This window comes from Artemia franciscana, chromosome 8 (genome assembly GCF_032884065.1).
Source record: "Artemia franciscana chromosome 8, ASM3288406v1, whole genome shotgun sequence".
NCBI classification, from domain to species: domain Eukaryota; kingdom Metazoa; phylum Arthropoda; class Branchiopoda; order Anostraca; family Artemiidae; genus Artemia; species Artemia franciscana.
The window spans coordinates 50,792,937-50,812,409 of record NC_088870.1 but is presented as its reverse complement, the minus strand read 5'-3'; the positions used below and the strand labels follow the sequence as shown (position 1 = coordinate 50,812,409).

General features: G+C 35.6%; 1 protein-coding gene across 1 annotated transcript in view; it reads right to left on the bottom strand.

The window, feature by feature from the left end:
* Positions 1 to 19,473, bottom strand: part of LOC136030541 (uncharacterized) — a 168,132-nt gene that overhangs the window by 4,119 nt on the left and 144,540 nt on the right. Inside the window, exons 23-25 of the mRNA XM_065709591.1 lie at positions 14,264 to 14,525; positions 5,535 to 5,681; positions 3,109 to 3,259 (exon numbers count right to left, since the gene is read on the bottom strand). Of these exons, the coding sequence (XP_065565663.1) occupies positions 3,109 to 3,259; positions 5,535 to 5,681; positions 14,264 to 14,525 (560 nt within the window). The remainder of the gene's footprint in view (positions 1 to 3,108; positions 3,260 to 5,534; positions 5,682 to 14,263; positions 14,526 to 19,473) is intronic.

The following is a 19,473-nucleotide window of genomic DNA, read 5'->3' as shown; positions in this document are numbered from 1 at the left end:
TCTCGTTGTCCTTGGTATTCCGAGAAAGAAGGATGACTGAACTTCCAAAATAGATTAGTGTAGAAGAATTTCCTACTTTAGTATGGATTCAGTAGCACTGTTGGAAATATGCTCTAGGAGCTCCTCCCCCTAAAAAAAGATCCGGAAAAATTGTAAACAAGTATTTATTTAATCATTCAGCATGGATCCAGTAGTGAAGCCGGACATCTCCGTGAACTGCTCGATCTTGAATTGGTTGGAGTAGAGCGATGTGGCTTTTCGGTGCACCAGTGAAAAGATGACCTGTATATTCCATTACAGGTCTGATGCACGAAATGAAAAGTGGCAGAACAGACTCATCAGGGAGGAGACTTACGCATCTTAGGATGACTCTTAACTTCTTGGAGCAAGAGGATCTCATGTTACGCGCCTTTGAAATTAGGAGCTGTTTCGTTTTCGATGCGTTAAAACTTACAAGTTATGCATCTGTCCATGCCTCAATTCTCTCCAGGTCAGCCTGAAGCTCCTTGTGGGGTTCGCTGGGATCTTAGTCCTTTGCAATTGATGTTTTTGTTGTCGCGTCATTAGCAAAGTGGTGAGGTTTCTTCACAAGGTTGTCCCCTAGGTCGTTTATTAACACCAAGAAAAGAGTTGTCCCAGGAATACTTCCTTGGGATACTCCTGATAAGACTGGGTGTTCCTTTGATATGAGGCCGTCGAGGAATACTTGCAATGTTCGCTGACGAAGGAAGTCTCAAAGCACCTCAAATAGTCGACAATTAACTTCATAGGCTTTCAGTTTACAAAGAAGCCTCTTGTGCCATACACGATAAAAGGCTTTTGCGATGTCAAAGGAGAGAAGGCGAATACCGAACCCCCTGAGAAAGAAGCTCAACCCATTATAGATACTGTGCAATCAGAGAGTGTAATGTAGACCGTTTTCTGTGAAAACTGAATTGCATGTCTGCCAACAACAGATGTGACTCAATGTATTGGTAAAGGGTCTTATTAATGACACTTTCATAAACTTTACCTACGCAGGAGAGCAGACTTATTGGAAGATACGGTAATGTATTAGTAAGGTCGGACTCTGCCTTTGGAACAGGAAACACATGAGGGATTTTCCAGGCTTTCGGTAATAGTCCCGCTACAAAGCATTTTCTATACAGAGAGACGAGAGGACCAGCAAGTCCAGGGGCATATCTATTAAGGATGAGATTGGGAAACAGGTACTGAAGCGTTGGTGAAACAATGCATGAGCTCAGTTTCCGGTACAAGGCTGAATGAATCATTATCGTTTATAATATAAAGCGAAAAAACGAAAACTGAATGACCTCTTGTATGCTTAGTATGGAATTGTTTACTGTTACAATTAATTTTAAGGAAATTTTCACCTACTTTACCGTTTTTTTTTTAGATTTGACGCCCGCTAAAGCCCTAACCTGTATAACTACATACTGAGGTCTTGCCCATTAATCTGTTTGTTTTTTCCATTTTTTAAGATACAAATGGTTGTGCCAGCTCCACTTAGTTTTCACTGTCATTGGTTGTTTAAGCCGAATATTATATATACACTCAAACTCTTTTTAAAAACAAGATCAAGAAAAGAGTGGACGGGAGATCACAGTCTGTTTTAGAAAAATAATACAAGAGCGTTTATTCTTTGGGGCTCAAATTAAAACTCAAATAAATAAAATTACTTGTATTATTGTTTCTTAGGGTGGCTCTTCAATCTACTTTCAATGTTTAGGATATTGAAACTATTAGGCTTAAATACAATATTGTTAACCGTGAATGATTGGCAAGCTCTTAGATCACAAATATGGTTTTTTTTCGATATAAAAGAAAATATGTACTGAAAGGTATGGGGTGTCACTAGCTACCAAGATTGGTAAATTGGGTTACCAAACTTATCAAAAAACTGCTCCACAGATAACACCTCTGGGAGGTTACCCCCACCCCTGGGAAGATTCTAAAAGAACCCTCGTAAGAAATCCCCCCGTTAGAAATTCTCCCCGGAATCTCCAATAATTCCCCTTGTAATGTAAAAAAAGGGGAATAATGTGAAAGAAAGTAAGTGTCAAGCATCTGTGTTTAAGGGTCTCTAATTTCAGTCAGCGCAGAAAGTATTAAGAGGGCCTTGAGAAGGGGTAATTTTTTATTTAAAAGCTTCGCTAGAGTGTACTCAAAAATTTCTTGGCGACAGGATGAACATTGTAGTAAAGTATGCAGGACATACACACACAGAGCCGTTCCTAGGGTTGGTGGTGCCCGGGGCAAAATCAAGCGCCCCGTTTCTGACTATAAGCAAAAAATAAAGCAAAAATAACGATTCACTGAGCATAAGCAAAACAACGAATCAAAAGAAAATATTTGATAAAAGTGGACAATTCTTCAGCCAGGGTGCCCCTAGTTGCGGCACCCAGGGCAACTGACTCCCCCCCCCCCATAGGAGCGGTTCTGATACACACGCAGACATAAATTCGATTTCAATTATATAAATAGATAATATAAGTTTTTTAGCAAAACAAAAGAAAAATTTGTGCATTATCCAATTGTATTTTTAACAAGCACAAATATAATAGTAATATGAGCCTTTCGAAAGTCATTTTCTTTTTGCTATGCTCTAGAATCAAACCGCACTTCATTAGCTCTTCACAAGTTATTGGCTCTTTACTTTACAAGGTCGCAAGGGTTTTCTCTGAAAATAAGGATTAACATAAAAAAATGCCAAAAATCCCTTTTTTTACATTGAACACAAGGCCGTATCCAAGGGGACTAGGGGTTTGAACCCCTCCTCTCCAAAATGTTTTTCGAACTCGTAAAAACAGAACGAAAATGAATATAAATAAATTTTCGATGCGTTTTATAAGCTTTTTTTAAAAGGCCTGAATTTCTTTTTAATCCCCCCCCCCGATAAAAATACTCGATATGACCCTGATTGGACGCTATATTTTTTGGAAGCCAATTTGAATAAGCCCATTCCAAATATCTCCATGGACTTAGTACAACTACTATCTGAATCATTCATCTAAATTATACAATGAAAGCCAAAAACAGCAATGAATTTTTTGAAGGACTTAGTCAAACCGGCATCTGAATTGTACACATAAAACTAATTATACTTACCCCTTCTTTTGTACATGTACACATAACACATGGTGATATCCTTTCGGCTTTGCCAATATCGATCTCCATCTTACCAACAGTACAGGAAACTCTTTCCTTCCACAGATCTAAGTCGAGTTTTGGTAAATTTTTACATTGTACCCTTGGATTACTGAAAAAAAAATATAACCGAATTATTTTTGCAAAACAAATTAACCATTACTACACAAGTAGTTAAAACTAACTTATTTTCTTGACACAACTCGAATTATGGTCTCATATTGTAGATTTCAAACGACATATGTGGACAGAGGAAGGAGAATTTGAGTCTTTCTACAAATCCCGAAGTTTTTTGTAGTTTCCCAATAATCTCAAATATTTTTTTTTAATGCTGTCTGTTTGTGTGCCCAAAAGAAATCCATTCCTGAGATCGATTGGCCGTATTAACCGTATTTGGCCGTATTTGGCCGATAACACCCATTGGCCGTATGAGATCGGTCGTGTTGGCTGCGTTTTTTTTTTTTTTTTCTGACAAGACACTTTAACTAGTGATTGCCGAGAATTTCGTAGGCATGATTTGCATGATTTAAGAAAGAATAACATATCGTAAAAATTACACTGTGCAGCTAAAAATGCGAAGTAGTTATGCAGCTTCAAACTGTTCCTAAAAAAGATAATAAATACCCAAATTTTTCCATGGTATTATTAATTCAAGTCCATTTAATGTTGCTGTGAAAATGCTTTGAAATCTGACTTGGTTTAGTTGGTTGAAATTGATTTCGAAGTTCACTTTTTGTTTTTATTTTCAACAATCTCTCTTTCGAAAGATTTTTTTTTCTTTTCTTTTTTTAAATTACTGACCATGTTAGGAAAATGTGTCAATGAAACCAGAATTGAAGACATGAACAAAAAAATTTAACGAGGTTTTCTTGATAAAAAAGAAGCAAGAAAAACGTCGTTATACCAAGTAGAAGATTAAGGCCAAACGGGCCGAACTGGGTATAACAAAACGTGTTATACCGTGCTTATAATTTTGTGTTTGGCGGAAGATGGCAAGAGACTTTCGTTCAGTCCTTCTAAAATAAGCTATCGTTTTTGTTTTCCTTTTTTATCCCTACTGTAAGCTACGTCTTAAATGAACCTTATAGACTTATAGTTAAGTCTTGAAAGATAAGTCTTTTAGTTGGGATTAAGATACTAGAAGCTACTATAATAACATAGGTCCAGTATGGCTCTGAAATATGGGCGCTTCGAAAGATTGAAGAATACATGTTTGAAGAAGAAGATCTTTTACACAGGAATCTTCCAAGGGCAGTATTATGTAACCATTTGAATACCCGTATAGCGAATATTAAGCTTTGCCAAAATACAATTCGATCTCTTGTTTTCTCAATGCTTAAAGTAAATGCTCTAAAATATAGCAATGTTTCAATATGTTCTCATCGAGATATTTCGAAAAAGCTTATATTTAAAATTTCCGGTTTCTAATGTAATCAATAGGTAAACAGTTGCTATTCCAACTGATTATTTTTAAAGCCCTCTAAAGTACTTTCAGGAAAGCATAGCTCGAAGTTTAATGCAGAGACACCAAGGATTAAGGGGGTGGCAGTCCCCCTCACATACCAATTTTGTACGTAGGACATGTCCATATGTACGATATGTTACCTTAAAGCTTAGTTTCCCCAGAACCGTTGACGGCACATAGGACGTCAAAGAAACATTTCTGCCGCCTCAAAGCGGTGCTGCAGCAGTGACGTCTTCAAGAGACTAATTTCGACGTTTCCATTTTTTTATTCGTACCAAGCATTCACCTCTATCTCTCTTTCTTTTATCTCTATCTCTATATGTCTTTCTGTTTTTTAACATTTGTTTCAATATTCCATATCGGAAAAATGAACGATATAAAATAGGATTAAAAAATTTGTATTGTCATTTTAAGCATTTAAAATAAGGGTTAAACTTATAGTAAGGATATAAGGTAAGGAAAGCAACGTAATAAGGTAGATGATAAGATACTATGGTAAGGATACAAGGTGATAATAGTAAGAGTAAAAGAATAGTTGACAGCTACGTTTTTCTTCGCCTATCTCGTCTCTAATCTCGTCCCGTTTCTTTTTTTCTAATTTATGCTTTTTCAAGTAAAACAGCTAAGCCAATTAGATTTTTTTCGCCGTAAAAAAAATTAATATTTAGACTATCGATGAATACGAAGAGGTTGCCTTGCTGAAACATGGCAATGTCAACTTTAGGTAAAACAAATAACTCTAGTATAAATAAGCACAAATTTACAACCCAAATACGACATTAAGAAAAGATGGATTGCTTGTAACTTCCAAATTAAACAACGGTTTTTACTAGCTGAATATAAAAAACTCTGAATTAAATTTTTCTTACTATAATTATTGAAAAAGAATTACGAACAGACAAGGTAGCTCAAGGATACTTACAGAAACGGTTCTGGCATATCCATAGCTGATCTCTGAACTTGGTCAATGTTGTCAGCGTTGTCACAAATTACTTTTGCAAGCGAAACTTTTCGTATTTCTGCCAGCTGGGCCTCTGTGAATCGGATTAGAGGATTGCTGTTTTCATACCTACACATAAACAAGACAAAATTTTAATAAAATGACCAAATTTTTTAAATATGTGTTCAATGATGATAGTTTTATAGATCTGGTTATAGTTAGTAGTTATCTCGCTACAGTTTATATATATAATTTATTATAATTGTAGTTCATTATAATATTTATCTGAGAGAGAGAGAGAGATCGGTATATTTAAAAACTATCGTAGCATAGCTAAATTCAGTTTTTTACAAAATTATAAATTTAAACAAAAATCACACACTACAACTCAGCATTGAAAATTGATGTGAAGAAAGGCACACATGAGTTAGCATAACGATTAGTTCGTATTTTAGGGGGTAGGAGTTTATTTTGTAACCGAGCTCGGCTATTGGGAGGGGCTGGTACGGGTAGTAGTGATCGGTGGCTCTTATTGGCTAGGACAGATTTTCCAAATTGCTGAATAAGGTGTTCAAGCCGGACTTTAAGTGGAGATAAATTTAATTTAGCGAGGGCTTGACATGGGGTATGTAGCGGTTTCGGAACATAATCCGTGTTGCTCTTTTCTGGACGGACTCTATGTCACGTAATAGGTACACTGTGCGAATAGCGGATGAACCCTACACCGGGCATGCGTACTCGGGCAACGGGCGAACATAACACATGTAGGCATGGAGAAGACTTTCAGTATCACAACCAAAATGCCTCATTATGGTAAGTGTCTGAGAAGGCTTGCATTAGCCTTGTGGACGATTTTATTAATATGGGCACTGAAAGTACAGTCACTAGTGAAAGTTACTCCTAAGATTTTTATTTCATTCACAATCGGGAAAAACTAAATTTCATTGTAAGAGCTATCTTTTTCTTAAGAAAATTTTCAGAAAATAACTTTTCTAAATAATCTTTGTTAATTCTTTTGACTTTCTGTTTATAATTAAAAAAAAATATAGTTCATATAGTACGTTATAACCGATGAAGGACGTATATAGAGTTTTCTGGAGGATGGATGGCAGATTGCCGAAGATCATCCTTTACAGCCATCCGTCTAAAGCCTAATAAAAAGCAGACTGTCCCCAGATAGAAAGAAAAGAGTAAGAGGTAAGACCTCGTTTCTGATTAAAATCCTTTTCTGAAAGGATTGAAAGGTAATTGTAACTTCTTGGTAGGGTGTAAAGAGGAAAGGTTTGGATAGATAGGGATGAAGGAGGAATGTGCGCCGCTGTATTAGCCCCCAGCGGCTTGGTGCTGTAGTGAGCTATTAATGGTAGTACTAGTAATTTAATACATTTTATTTAAAATAAAATAAAAATTAAAGTTTATATAGTTAGTTGATAGTTGTCTCATTACAGTTTATAGTTGATACTTATCTCAATTCGGATAATTACGCGTCTGTGGGTCATATACATGATTTACAGCTTTTACTTCTACATTACCAAAACATATATTTTTTAAATAGTTTTTCTAATGGCTATTTTTTTTTTATTGTTTTTCTTAAAATACAATTTTCTAAATCATCTGTAGTTAATTTCTGTGACCATAATTTCTTTTTGTTTCTAATTAAAATGAAATGAAAAATCTAATGGCAAATAAAACTGGCCACCTCTTCTCATTCAATGTACGTCAAGGGCTTAGAGCATTTGTTCATAATCTTTAGGACAGGATTGTTTTTGAGCTCGCAGATATTGTAAATGCTAAGAAGAAAAAATTGCCTTAATCTGAAATGGGTTGACAAAGATGCAGTTTTGGGGGGGAGATACAGAGGGCACTTGCCCCGAGCGCAGAAATTTTAGAGGCGTCAAATATCAAACTAATAATCTAACAGTTATAAAAATTTTGAAATTTTTTGAATCTAATTGCTATTAAAATAAAGTAGAGGCCTCATTTGGTAATATTTTTTAATAAATGAGGAATGTTGTTAAAATTTGGCGTGAAAATTTTTGAGAGACAGGAGGGGGGGTTAATTTTTTCCAGGGCGCAAAAGAGGCCAGAACCACCACCACTTGGTTGATATTAATTTCGCAATTATCCGTGTTCCTCTCTTGAATTCTTTTTAGTAAATTACACTTTACATGAATATTTGTATTACGAAAAGAGAAATCATCAATGCAACAGCACAAACACAATGAAAAAAAAAGAAAAAAAAGAGAGACAGAAGGAGAAAAGGAAGATTGTTTTCCTAAATTAGTGATTAATATAGATCAGCACTTGAACGAGGCCTTAACCCTACTCATCCATACAATCACATAGGTCAAACAGCATAGCCATACACAATCAACAATAAAGAATAATCCATGGACAGGCAGTCATGTCGTCAATAGGTATAAGTCGTCATTTTCCAAACAATAAAAACAGTAAAGACAAATAATTCAGAGGCAACAACCCAACATATGGGGCCCATCAGGAGAATACACTTGCCCATAGGGTTTCGGCACTTTAAATTCTCTGCCCAGTCAAGTAGGTAGAGAGTTTATATTATAAATTTATATTATAAATTGTACGTTTTATACGAATAATTTTATTATTCATACATGAGTTAAGGAGCTTCGTTTATAACAGTAGAGACGCTCGACACACGTAAAAAAAAAACCTTGTATAGTAGTGGCGTAATTTCATCTAAATCCTGAGGGAGGAGGGTAAAGTTGAAGCCAATTTCCCCAAATCATCTTCCACAATTAAAAAGGGCTAGAGCCACCACTAGGTTTACATTAACTTCTCAATTATCCGTGTTCCTCTCCTGTACCATAAGTCTTTTTATTATGGTACGTTTTTATATGCATGTTTATGTATCATATATCATAAATTGTACGTTCTATACGAATAATTTCATTATTAATATATGAGTGAAGGAGCTTCATTTATAAGAGTAGAGACGCTTGACACACGCGAAAAAATCTTGTATAGCAGTGGCGTAATTTCAGCAAAATCATGAGGGAGGGGGTGGGGCAAAGTTGGAGCCGATTTCCCCAAATCAAGTGAAAATGACAGTGCAAAAGGAAAAATGAGCCATATAGAAACTGATCCATGGAGCCTCTATATGAGCCATATAGAGCCATACACAAAAAGGAAACTGATCTGTTTCTGTGAATACTTGAATTATGCAGGCTAGTCTTATTTTTGACAACTTTTTTGCAGAAACTAAATTTCAGCTGGGGGCGGAAAACTGAGGTCTTGGGGGGGGGGGCAAAATAAGTTCAGGAGGGAGCAGTTGCCTCCCCCTGCTTCATATCAAGTTGCGCCCCTGTTGTATAGCAAAATAAAACCTCTTGCTTGTGAGGGAGGTCGAGGTAGAACTGAACAAAATTCCCACTCAAAATATACCTCTCAAAATACAGAATGCTTGGGATTTTTTTCAGATTCGTCATTTTCAAATTTGCTCAAAACATGCATTTATATTTTCCGGTCAAAGTGTCCCAGCCAGCCCTGTTAAATTCGTCCATAAAACAGTTTTTTTTTTTTTTTTTTACTTCAAATACACTTGTACAAAATGAAAAAGATTATAAACTTTCTCGATTAATACATGTTGTTTGACGAAAAATAAAATTCAAAGCGAAATATTTGAGCTACTCTACTAGTTTTTCCACAGAACTAGGTCTTGGCAGACTTAAGAGAATATTAGAAAATCCACACTTGCAACATCTTCTGCCTCGGAGAAGACACATCTTTCGCTTTTCTTGCGCATGAAACTAATCCTAGCTTCACCTTCTGCAATCTCCCGCACAAGGCCAACATAGCAGCGGGTTGATTTCTTTAGCTGGAAATTGAAATGACCGAAATCTCTCACTGACAAGGAAGATAGGATGAACGGCACATTATCATTGTTGTCTTCTTCACCAAGATGAAATGATTATCAGATGAATCATCCAGCTTGAGATCTACCACGGGTTTCTTCGTTTTCTGGAGTGTCAGTGAATATCCTGGTTCTGCCTGTTTTACGGTGCTTACGAGAGCTTGCGTGAAAATTTGGGAGAGTTGCAGGAAAGAACTCATCATTTCTTGGGTTGCTCTTGCAAACTGGCATTGCAGGCTGGTGGTTGACGGCCTGGGAGTAGGAATGGGGTCAATTCATTGTCCAGGAGTAGAAGTGTCGTAGTTGGCTTGTGACTGGTAAATTTCGTCAAGTTCCGAGGCTGCTGCATTTGCCAGATGAATAAGTCAGTCCGTTACTTTGGACGGGAGCAAATCCACCTCACTAAACACATTTATGTCGAAAGGCCAGATTCCGGCCTTTTTGAAAGAGGAAGTAATATTGGCAGGTGAAAACTTCTGAAGGTGATGCATAAGACAAAGATCAGCTACCTGGTGAATAGACACCCTTTCTCCGTGGTTTAAATGAAGCCTTCTATTTAACTTTAGCTTGAAACCCATCTTGAAAGGACCAATAACACCAATATCAAAGGCTTGGAGTCAGTGGGAACCATAAAGTGGGAAAGTTAGAAGAAAAATACCGTTTTCCAAGCAGAAAGAAGTACACTTCTTTTGAAGTGTAAATCCGTTTCGATTGAAATGCACGGTAATTGATTTTTTCTTCTTCTTCTTTCTTTCTTTTTTCTTTTCCTTTTCTTTTCTTTTTATTTTTTCTTCTTTTTCGTATTGTTTTATATGTATGTGTATTGGGGTTGTAAGCCCAAACAAGCTTTGCTTCGGGCCATTTGCTTGTTTTGTTGTGTTATTTATATTAATATTTTATATTAAGAAAGAAATGAATCTTGGATTAAGATGAATTTAGTGATTAAAAGAAAAAGGAGATGAAGAGTGTCTTTTGAAGAGCAGCACAGCTTCCAAAAGTGTTGTGAAGACAACAAAAAAGTCTTGCCGATCACCTAACACGATGGGTATTCGAGCCCAGGGGAGCCAGGAAGAACTCTTTGTACCATCTCACGCTTCAATTTTTTTCATGGGAAAATGGTGAAATCTGTCTACCAATTGCATTGATAAAACCCACCAATGTTGTATTTTCTCCCTGTTCAGTAGAGACAGTCTGTTGCACTTGCATTTAGGGGTTTCCAAACCGTAGGGACTCCAGTCTCATCGCCATTCCAGATGCGCTCAGCTGTAAAATGATGCATGCCATAGGCACAAAGTAGATTATCAAAAAACTGAGACAAATTATTTGTTGAAGCCGCTTGCCCCGGGCCTGACTAGTTGACTGATGTGCACGAATCTTGATCCTTTTCAAAAAAAGCAATAAGCCAGTCTTTTGAAGTACTGTTTCGTTTTATCCAAGATGGTGGGGTTTCAACGTTATTCGCAAAAGCATGTCGATAGGCCAGCTTTTCAACATCATTTGAGGTAAGATCGTGATTCATTCTTTATGCAGTGACAAGATAGTCACACATGTTTCTTTCTTGTTTGTTAGAAAAGATCTGCCGATAGTACCCTATATGGTTACGGTTTCATTACATCTTCTTTACATTGCTTATCTTCATTACAGTTTAAACCATCTTTTGCCTTTTTCAGATAATTGTAAAAGGAGCTTTTATTTATTTTGAAGCGCGCTACAGCTGCTTTGACTGACCTCCTTTCTAAAAGCGCTTGGACCGTTTCTCTTAGATTTTCCTGTTGTGCTCCGCGATCCCCATCCATCTTTCGTGTGTACTTTCTGGGTATTCTTAAAAAAAAAAATACAGTCGTATGCAAAGAAATAAAAAAGAAAGAGAGAGAGACAGAGAACATGAAGATGAAGAAGAGATCATAAGAGAAGATTGAACATGCTGCTGAAATCCATAAGCTATATTTGCCTCTTATTTTAGTTGTGTAGACGTTGTTTTCGTAAAATTGGAAGTGGCCAAGTAGGCATTTTCCACAATCACTCTCTTTACTTACTGAATATGGAAACTAATTATTGAGTCGAGTTTTAAGATTAAAATCGTTTAAAATTTGAGATTCACGGTCGCAAGCAAAGAAATAAAACAACCGTCAGTTCTTGCCTATATAGGGTAGAACCGTACATCGTCCGGTTCAACTAAAAAAAAAGTGTCCGGCTTTCATAATCTGAGAGAGAAGCCATCTGGACTAAAAGCATTAAAAGAAATATAGATAGCGTAACAGTTCAAGATTGTAAAATGTTGAAAGAATTTAAGAAACAAGCGAAACAATTTCTGGTATTTTACTTCCAACTTAGCAAAACGACGTGCAAGGTGCAAGAAAAAAAAAATGACCAACCTAAAAAAGTTTTAGCAGTTTAAAGCTTGAAAGGATCAATTAACCAAACTAGGAATCCTTCCTTGAGACATGAAGGTAATAGCACTTTTACTAATTTTTGTAGAATTTTTCACCAATTGGTGTCTGAGTAATTACGTATGTCCGGTACAACCCACGTCCAGTTTAACATTCACAGCATAGGTTCATAAGACTGACCAAAATTTATACATCTCTTAAACGGTTTGAGACAATGAAAAAAAAATTAGAAAGGCAAATAAGTCATAGCACCTTATTATATTTTTCGAAAAAAAAAACTATAACATTTTTTCTTAGTTTTGGTACATTAGAAGATTAAAGGATATATTTTTTAGATCATGTTTTGGAAGTAAATTGAGTTATGCAAGTGATAACTCTGGTTCAAAAGTACAGACAAGGAATTTTCCAAGGAGGGGGAAAAGTGAGTACTACCCGAAGTTTAGTTTTCATCATAATTTAAATGGGAGTATTTCTCCTTTTCCCATATTTTTGTAGATGCATTATTGTTTCCCAATGAGTCATCCTAAGTCGTGGTATTTCGCTTAATAAAAAAACTGAAAATATTATTTACTTTTTAGTTTGGTACATTAGGACATTAAAGTGCATTTTTTTTTAGATCATAATATGGAAATGACTTGCGTCGCGTAAATGATCAATTTGATCCAAGAGCACAGGCAAGGAATTTCCCCTGGGGGAGGGGGTAAGTACTACTAGAAGTTTTGTTTTCACCAGAACACGAAAGGGGATATTCGTTTCTTTTGGCAATTTTTTAGATGTTCTTGTTTCCAAAAAGGGAGGCATCTCGTAAAAAGAAAAGCATTGGGAGTTTAAAGCATTTATTTTTCTATAATAAGTTCTAGCATCTCAGGCAGTGGTTGATCAGCAGTCCACGAAAGACCGACCACAGAACCACATTCAACACGCTATCTGGAATCACTTCCATATTATGGGCAGAATATTACATACTGAAAAATCCGAAAATGTAATTATTATCCATGGTTTCACAAATTCACTTTGATTTTGAATACTGTAACTATGACAAAAAAACACTGCCAAAGCAGTTATAATAAAAACTACCAAAGCAAAGGGTAATTCTAAACCATGTAGAATAGAATACAGAAAATCGAGCCTTATAAAGAGGAAAAGGTTAGCCAATGGCACAGCCCCTGTCACCCTGACCGAAACCCGGCAGTTGAAACTATTTAAAACACGAACTGTAGAATTTTGCAGAGCACGTAAGGGTCTAATGTCGATATTAAAGTATATAAAATGGTTAAAGGTTGAGATGGCTAGGCCACGTTCTACGGATGAAGGATGACAGATTACCGAAGATTGTCCTTTTTGGCCAACCGTCTGGGGCTACACGGAAAGCAGGTCGTCCTTGTCTGGGTTGGGAGGATGTTATAAATAAGGATTTAAAGGAAATGGGAACTTCCTGGGAGGGTGTAAAGAGGGAGGCTTTAAATAGATTAGGTTGGAGGAGGAGCGTGCGTAGCTGTGTTGGCCTCAGGCGGCTTGGTACTGCAGTGAGTTATTAGTAGTAGTAGTAGTAATAAAATAAGAATATATATAATAATATAAAATGATTATTATAACGATTATAATAACATTTATGAAGTATAACAGTTAAGAGAGGTGTAGCTGAATCCTTACCAGAAGAGAAAAAAAAAATTCGTTTGTTTCAGTCTCTTAAGGAGCTTTCACACTACTTCCATAATTTCCTTTGCTAAGTGGTTAAGTAACATCACGTAAAGCATGACATTTCACACTTAAAAAAGCCTTTTCAGGTTAAGCTAACGTAATATACGAAAAACCATGATAATCATCGTCTAAAATCATCATGATGATCATGAACAAACTATCAAAAAATTAAAAGTGTTATATGGAGATGGAGATTCAAGCTCAGATTAAGCGTGAGAGATTTTCTAAGAACTGTTCATTCATTCACTTTCAAATTTGTCAGATTGCTCATCTGGAAATCTACCCCACCCACCGCACTTTACCCCACCCACTCATCTCCACTCTACCCCACCCACCCCAATCATCTGGACCCACCCCACTTTATTGCTACTATGTTGACTTTTTTCATAACGTATCATATCATGTAACTCAAAATTCTACGCAGAGCTAGACTTTACCTTGCACTAACTTCATTGTGGACAAAATTTGCTCCATAAGATTGCACAACTTAACATAAAGTCTTGCGTTATGCTTGAGTTAACGTTTCTACGGCGTAGTATGAAATCACTTTTTCAACAAGCAGATACGCACAATAGATTCCACCTAGCGACAATTTAATTATAACTCGATTGTATAGTTTTATCTTCCAGTTGCCAAACGAAAAATCTTTAATAGGTATCAATTAAGTTATTATTTAATAACTGAAATTGAACTACCGACATTAAAAAAAAAAGAGTTTTCAAAACAACACATACCAGAAACGATCACATTTCTTCAATTGCCTGAACTGCATAGCAATTATACAAGCAAAGGTAGGACCGACAAGACCACCATGAAGGGGCGTCTCCGATAGTCCCCCGGGGAAGAGGTCCACGTCGTCAACTGACTCATAAGTCAAGCGCAGCCTTTCAATAAGTGACGGGGAGATTTCGCGGCTAAGATCCTCCCATGTCCTAGCTTTCTTAAGGTTACAAAGAGCACGGTATTCGTTGTAAGGTCGAACTCCATGATCGCGACCTGAAAAAAAGTGTAAATCTAAATTGTTGCAAAGTTCAGTAAAACTGGAAGACGGATTGTTTAAGCTTTATATGCGAAAAACATACAAAAAACTTTTAACTTAAACTGATGTACCCAACAAGGGCTCTCAATGGGCGGAGGGAGTGTAAAATACCTTTTTTGGTGTTTTCGCTTAAAAACCTCCTAATAGATTTTGAAAAATAATTTGTTTTAATTTTGACTAAAAAAAGAAAGGAATCCTTTCCCCCTGACATTTTAGTCAATTGTTGTCGGTGTTAACTAAATATTAAGAAAAAAAAATAATTACATGGAGTCCAAGGAAATAAAATAGGTTAAGATAGGATTCAAATCTCGCTTGGATAGCCATACAGGGTTCGGACAGGTCGGTTCGTTTCAAATTATAGGCTCTGTCCTATTTTTATAGGATACAGTTCATACTGCAAACACCTTTTTGGATATAATCATTAATACAGTAAGACAATTGTTATTCTCTGGCTGGTCATTCAAGGTGTTAGCATCTCGCTAAAGTCAACCGTGCAAAACCTGTTTTTTGCATCAGATTATTGTTGATAGCAAGGAATGATCTAAGGTGATTTTAACTAGATCGTAATTATTGATTTATTTAATGATGGCGAGCGTCAGCAAAAAGGATTTTGAGGACTTTAAAGTTAGCATTAATGCCAAGCTGATGAAACTTGATAAACTTGATATAATTTTGGCAAACCAAAACGAATTGTCACTAAAATTTGTGAGTTTGAAAGCTGATATTGAAGTCATAAAATCGGATGGAATAGAACGTGGCAATAGGATTCGTGAACTTGAAAGTCAATTGAATGCTCATAAAGCTTCCTGCGAATTACTTTCGAAAGAACTATTGCTAATTGACTTAAAAAGCAGAAAAAAAACCCTCATCATTCATGGTCTACGAAACGAAAAGGGTAACCAAACCCTGGAATCTAACGTGAAATCATTGATCAGTGATACTTTGGGAATTTCTAGCCCTATTACAATTGACAATTTGTATAGACTGGGGTCTAAAACAAGCAATAACATTACCACTAGGCGAGGCTCATCGAAAACTGAGACGTTAAAACCAGTTTTTCTTTCCCTTAGCAACGACAAAGATGTGCAATTAATTATGCGTAATGTGGGGAAGCTTAAAGGGTCCGGAGCTCGCGTTGTGTCTCATCTTCCTCCCAAACTTAGCGATATCAGGAACAACCTCCTTGCTAAGGCTAAAGGTCTGCGCGAAGCTGGAAAATGGGAGTCCTCCAGGATCAAACAAAAGGGAGCGGATCTATGGTTAGAAGTATGTCACCTGAACTCTGATAAGTGGATATAATACGATGACCAACATGAAGCTTAATAGTTATTATTGAACTCCAGTGAAGATTACAATGATTATTTAAAATGTCTATTATTCCTTTTAAGTGACAACAGTTGAAAGTTCTTCTTTTTTCTTTTTTTTTTTTTTGATGGGGTTTTGTCGAGATAAGTGATGATTTTTGCTGTTAGTATGGGTTATATTTTAATTTGTAGGGAGATATATATGTATGTGTGTATATATGGGTATATATATATATATGTGTATGTATATGTATATGTATATATATATATATATATATATATATATATATATATATATATATTTGTTTCTTTTTTTCTTGTCGTCATCATGGTTTGTTTAAAATTTAAATACGATCTAGCCGTAATAATCATGGTTCTTTTTTTGTCTTTTGTTGTCTTCTTTTTCTTTCATTATTTTCGAGTTCTCACTGGTTCAGTTGTTTTTGCTACTTTAAGACACAGACGGTATGCATTTTGCGAAAGTTTCTGCTAGTTCGGATCATAATTCTGATTTTGCACATTGGATGATAATTGCATTGGGGATAGACTGAGATACCTTGAGTCTAACCCTTTTGATTTTTCCATATTCCAGAGCCATGATAAATTTTCAGGAAATAAGATAAATGACGGTGGGCTAATTAACTTTCCAAATTGTAAATATAAATTACCTTCCGAAGTTTCTGATCTTCCCAGTACCGGTGTAGTGAGAACAGGATTTTTAAATTGTAGGGGTTTTTTTAGTTCACAGGATGATCTTATTGATGTAGTTCATAAATTATCTTGTCATGTCGTTGGATTCTGTGAGACTTTTCTTACAGACCTGACTCCTCAGGTTGTTTTTCCTGGATATCAATTTATTTTTAAAAACCGATTGACAAGGGGCCACGGTGGTTCAGCAGTAATAGTTAAAGAAGGTATCTCTTTTCGACGCATTGCAAATCTGGAAGGTTCTCATGAGGAAATGCTTTTTGAAGTAATGGTGACTGAAATTAGTCTTGGAAAAAAAGATGTTTTTTTTGCGTAGTATACCGACCGCCTTCTTCTCCAGTCAAATCTTTCCTCTCTAAACTCCATGATTTTTTGCATCAACCCCATTTTCAAAATAAAGATGTAATCCTTTCCGGAGATTTCAATATTGACCTTCTAGAAGCTTCAAATGAATCTTCTGTTGAGTTATTGTCTTCTTGCTTTTCTGCGTGTCTGCTTCCTACTTGCCTGATACCTACAAGAATTTCACCTAGTTCTGCTTCTCAAATTGATAATATTTTTACATCTTTACCTATTCAAGCAAATTTTGCTGTTTCAAGTGATATATCGGATCATTTCCTGCTGGTTTCAGATTTAGCTTTTACTTATAAAATACCACAGGTAAGTAAGGAACGTCAAGGACGGTTAATAAATAAAATAACATTAAAGCACCTGAATGAAAGCCTTGGACTATTGGATTGGCAGGAGGTAATATCCACGGAGGATAAAGATATGGCAACTGATAATTTTCTAAGAAATTTCAATTGCTGCCTTGATTCTAGTTGCCCATTTGTTACGATTAAAATTTGCAGAGAAAAATTTCCTATAAGGCCATGGATAACGTCTGGAATTTTGATATCAGTTAAGAAAAAAAATCAGTTATTTAAAAAGCAGTTAAAGAATCCAACTAATTATAATATTAAAAATTTTAGAATTTTCAAAAATAAATTAACCACAATGATACGTTTGTCGAAACAATTGTATTATAAAAAGTCTTTCGAAGAAGCTCAAAGTTCTCCTCGCAAAACGTGGTCTTTAATTAATTATTTTATAAAAAAAGAAAGTAAGTCTAATTTTCCTGAAGTTATTAGTTTAGAAGATGGTTCGACTACTAATAAATCGGAGAAAGTGGCTGATATTTTGAATACTCATTTTGCTAAAATAGGAGAGAAAATTGTTTCATCAGTAATGAACCAGTTTGATTCACGTAGAAATAAACATTTTTCTTCATACCTTCCATCTCCTCAAAGTAATTCAATTTTTCTCGGGCCTATTTCTCATTCTGAAATAACAAAAATAGTGTGTGATCTAAATCCAGGTAATTCAGCGGGAATTGTCGGGTCTAGTTCTAAAATTGTTAAAGAAATACTGTCTGCAATAATATTGCCATTACAGCATATAATTAATCTTTCATTTAAAACTGGAGTTTTCCCATCTGCTTTTAAAGAAGTGCGGATAGTTCCGCTTCACAAAGGTGACTCTCCTGAAAATCCATCAAATTACCGCCCTATTTCTATTTTGTCAGCATTTTCTAAAATACTTGAGAAGGCAATTTATAAGAGGTTTTATGACTTTCTTAAATCGTCTAATTTCTTCACAAATTTCCAGTTTGGTTTCCGGTCTGGACACAACACTGAACATGCTATCGTTGCTCTCATCCAATATATTCATGAATGCTTAGATAGAGGTGAAATTCCAGCAACAATATATTTAGATTTTAAAAAAGCATTCGATACAATATCCCATTGTATTCTTTTTAGTAAATTGGATAATTGTGGTGTGCGTGGACCGGCGTTGGATCTAGTCAAATCTTATCTTGATAAGAGAAAGCAACGATTAGATGGAGGCAATTTCCTCTCTTCACCTGTACATCAGTCTTCGAAGGTTGGGGTACCTCAGGGCTCTGTCCTAGGTCCTCTCCTTTTTTTAATTTATATAAATGATTTTCACCGCGCTTTTACATCCCCGTGTCTCAACACACATTTTGCTGGTGATACGGCAGTTTCAATTTCTGAAAAGAATGACGAGGAGTTGGAGACAAAACTGAATACTGCATTTTCTAATGTTCTTGATTGGTGTTCTTCAAATTTTATTGCTTTGAATGTATCAAAAACAAATTTCATAATTTACGGCAGAAAGTCAAATATCTGCCCTCGTATTACCCGGGTTACTTCTTCAAAGTATCTATTATCAATATCTCGGGTGAAAATGACAAAGTACCTTGGACTTGTGATTGAAGAAAGCTTATCTTTTAAAACACACAATCAAAATCTACGATTAAAGTTTTCAAGGTATGTTGGTTTAATGCGAAGGTTAAAGCTTTGTTTGCCCTACTCTGCTTTACGAAGTATTTATTTTGCTCTGATTCAGACTAATATTAATTACTGTTCTCTAGTATATTTATCTACATTTAAAAGCCATATTAAACCAATACAGATTTTACAAAATAAAGCCCTAAGAATCCTTAAACTTTTTATTCCATCACCTATTGAACTTCCAAATAAGTCTTCTACTGCATCTTTATATACTTATCTAGATATACTTCCAGTCTCTCAACAATTTGCTTTTGGAGCAATTCTTTTCAAAATCAATTATGAAATTAAGAAATTACCGCCATATTACCTCCATCAAAGTTTGTTCTCCCAATCACAAGATTTACATAATTATAACACTCGACAAAAAAAGAATATCTACATTGACAAGTATAATACTGAGAGATCTAAATTCGCTCCGTTTGTGTCAATAGCTCGGTGCTGGGATACTCACAAGGCTCTTATTGATAAATTTTCCTCTAATCAATTAAATAAAAAGGAAACTTAAATTTCATTTAGTTCAGGATTATTTTTAATTAATT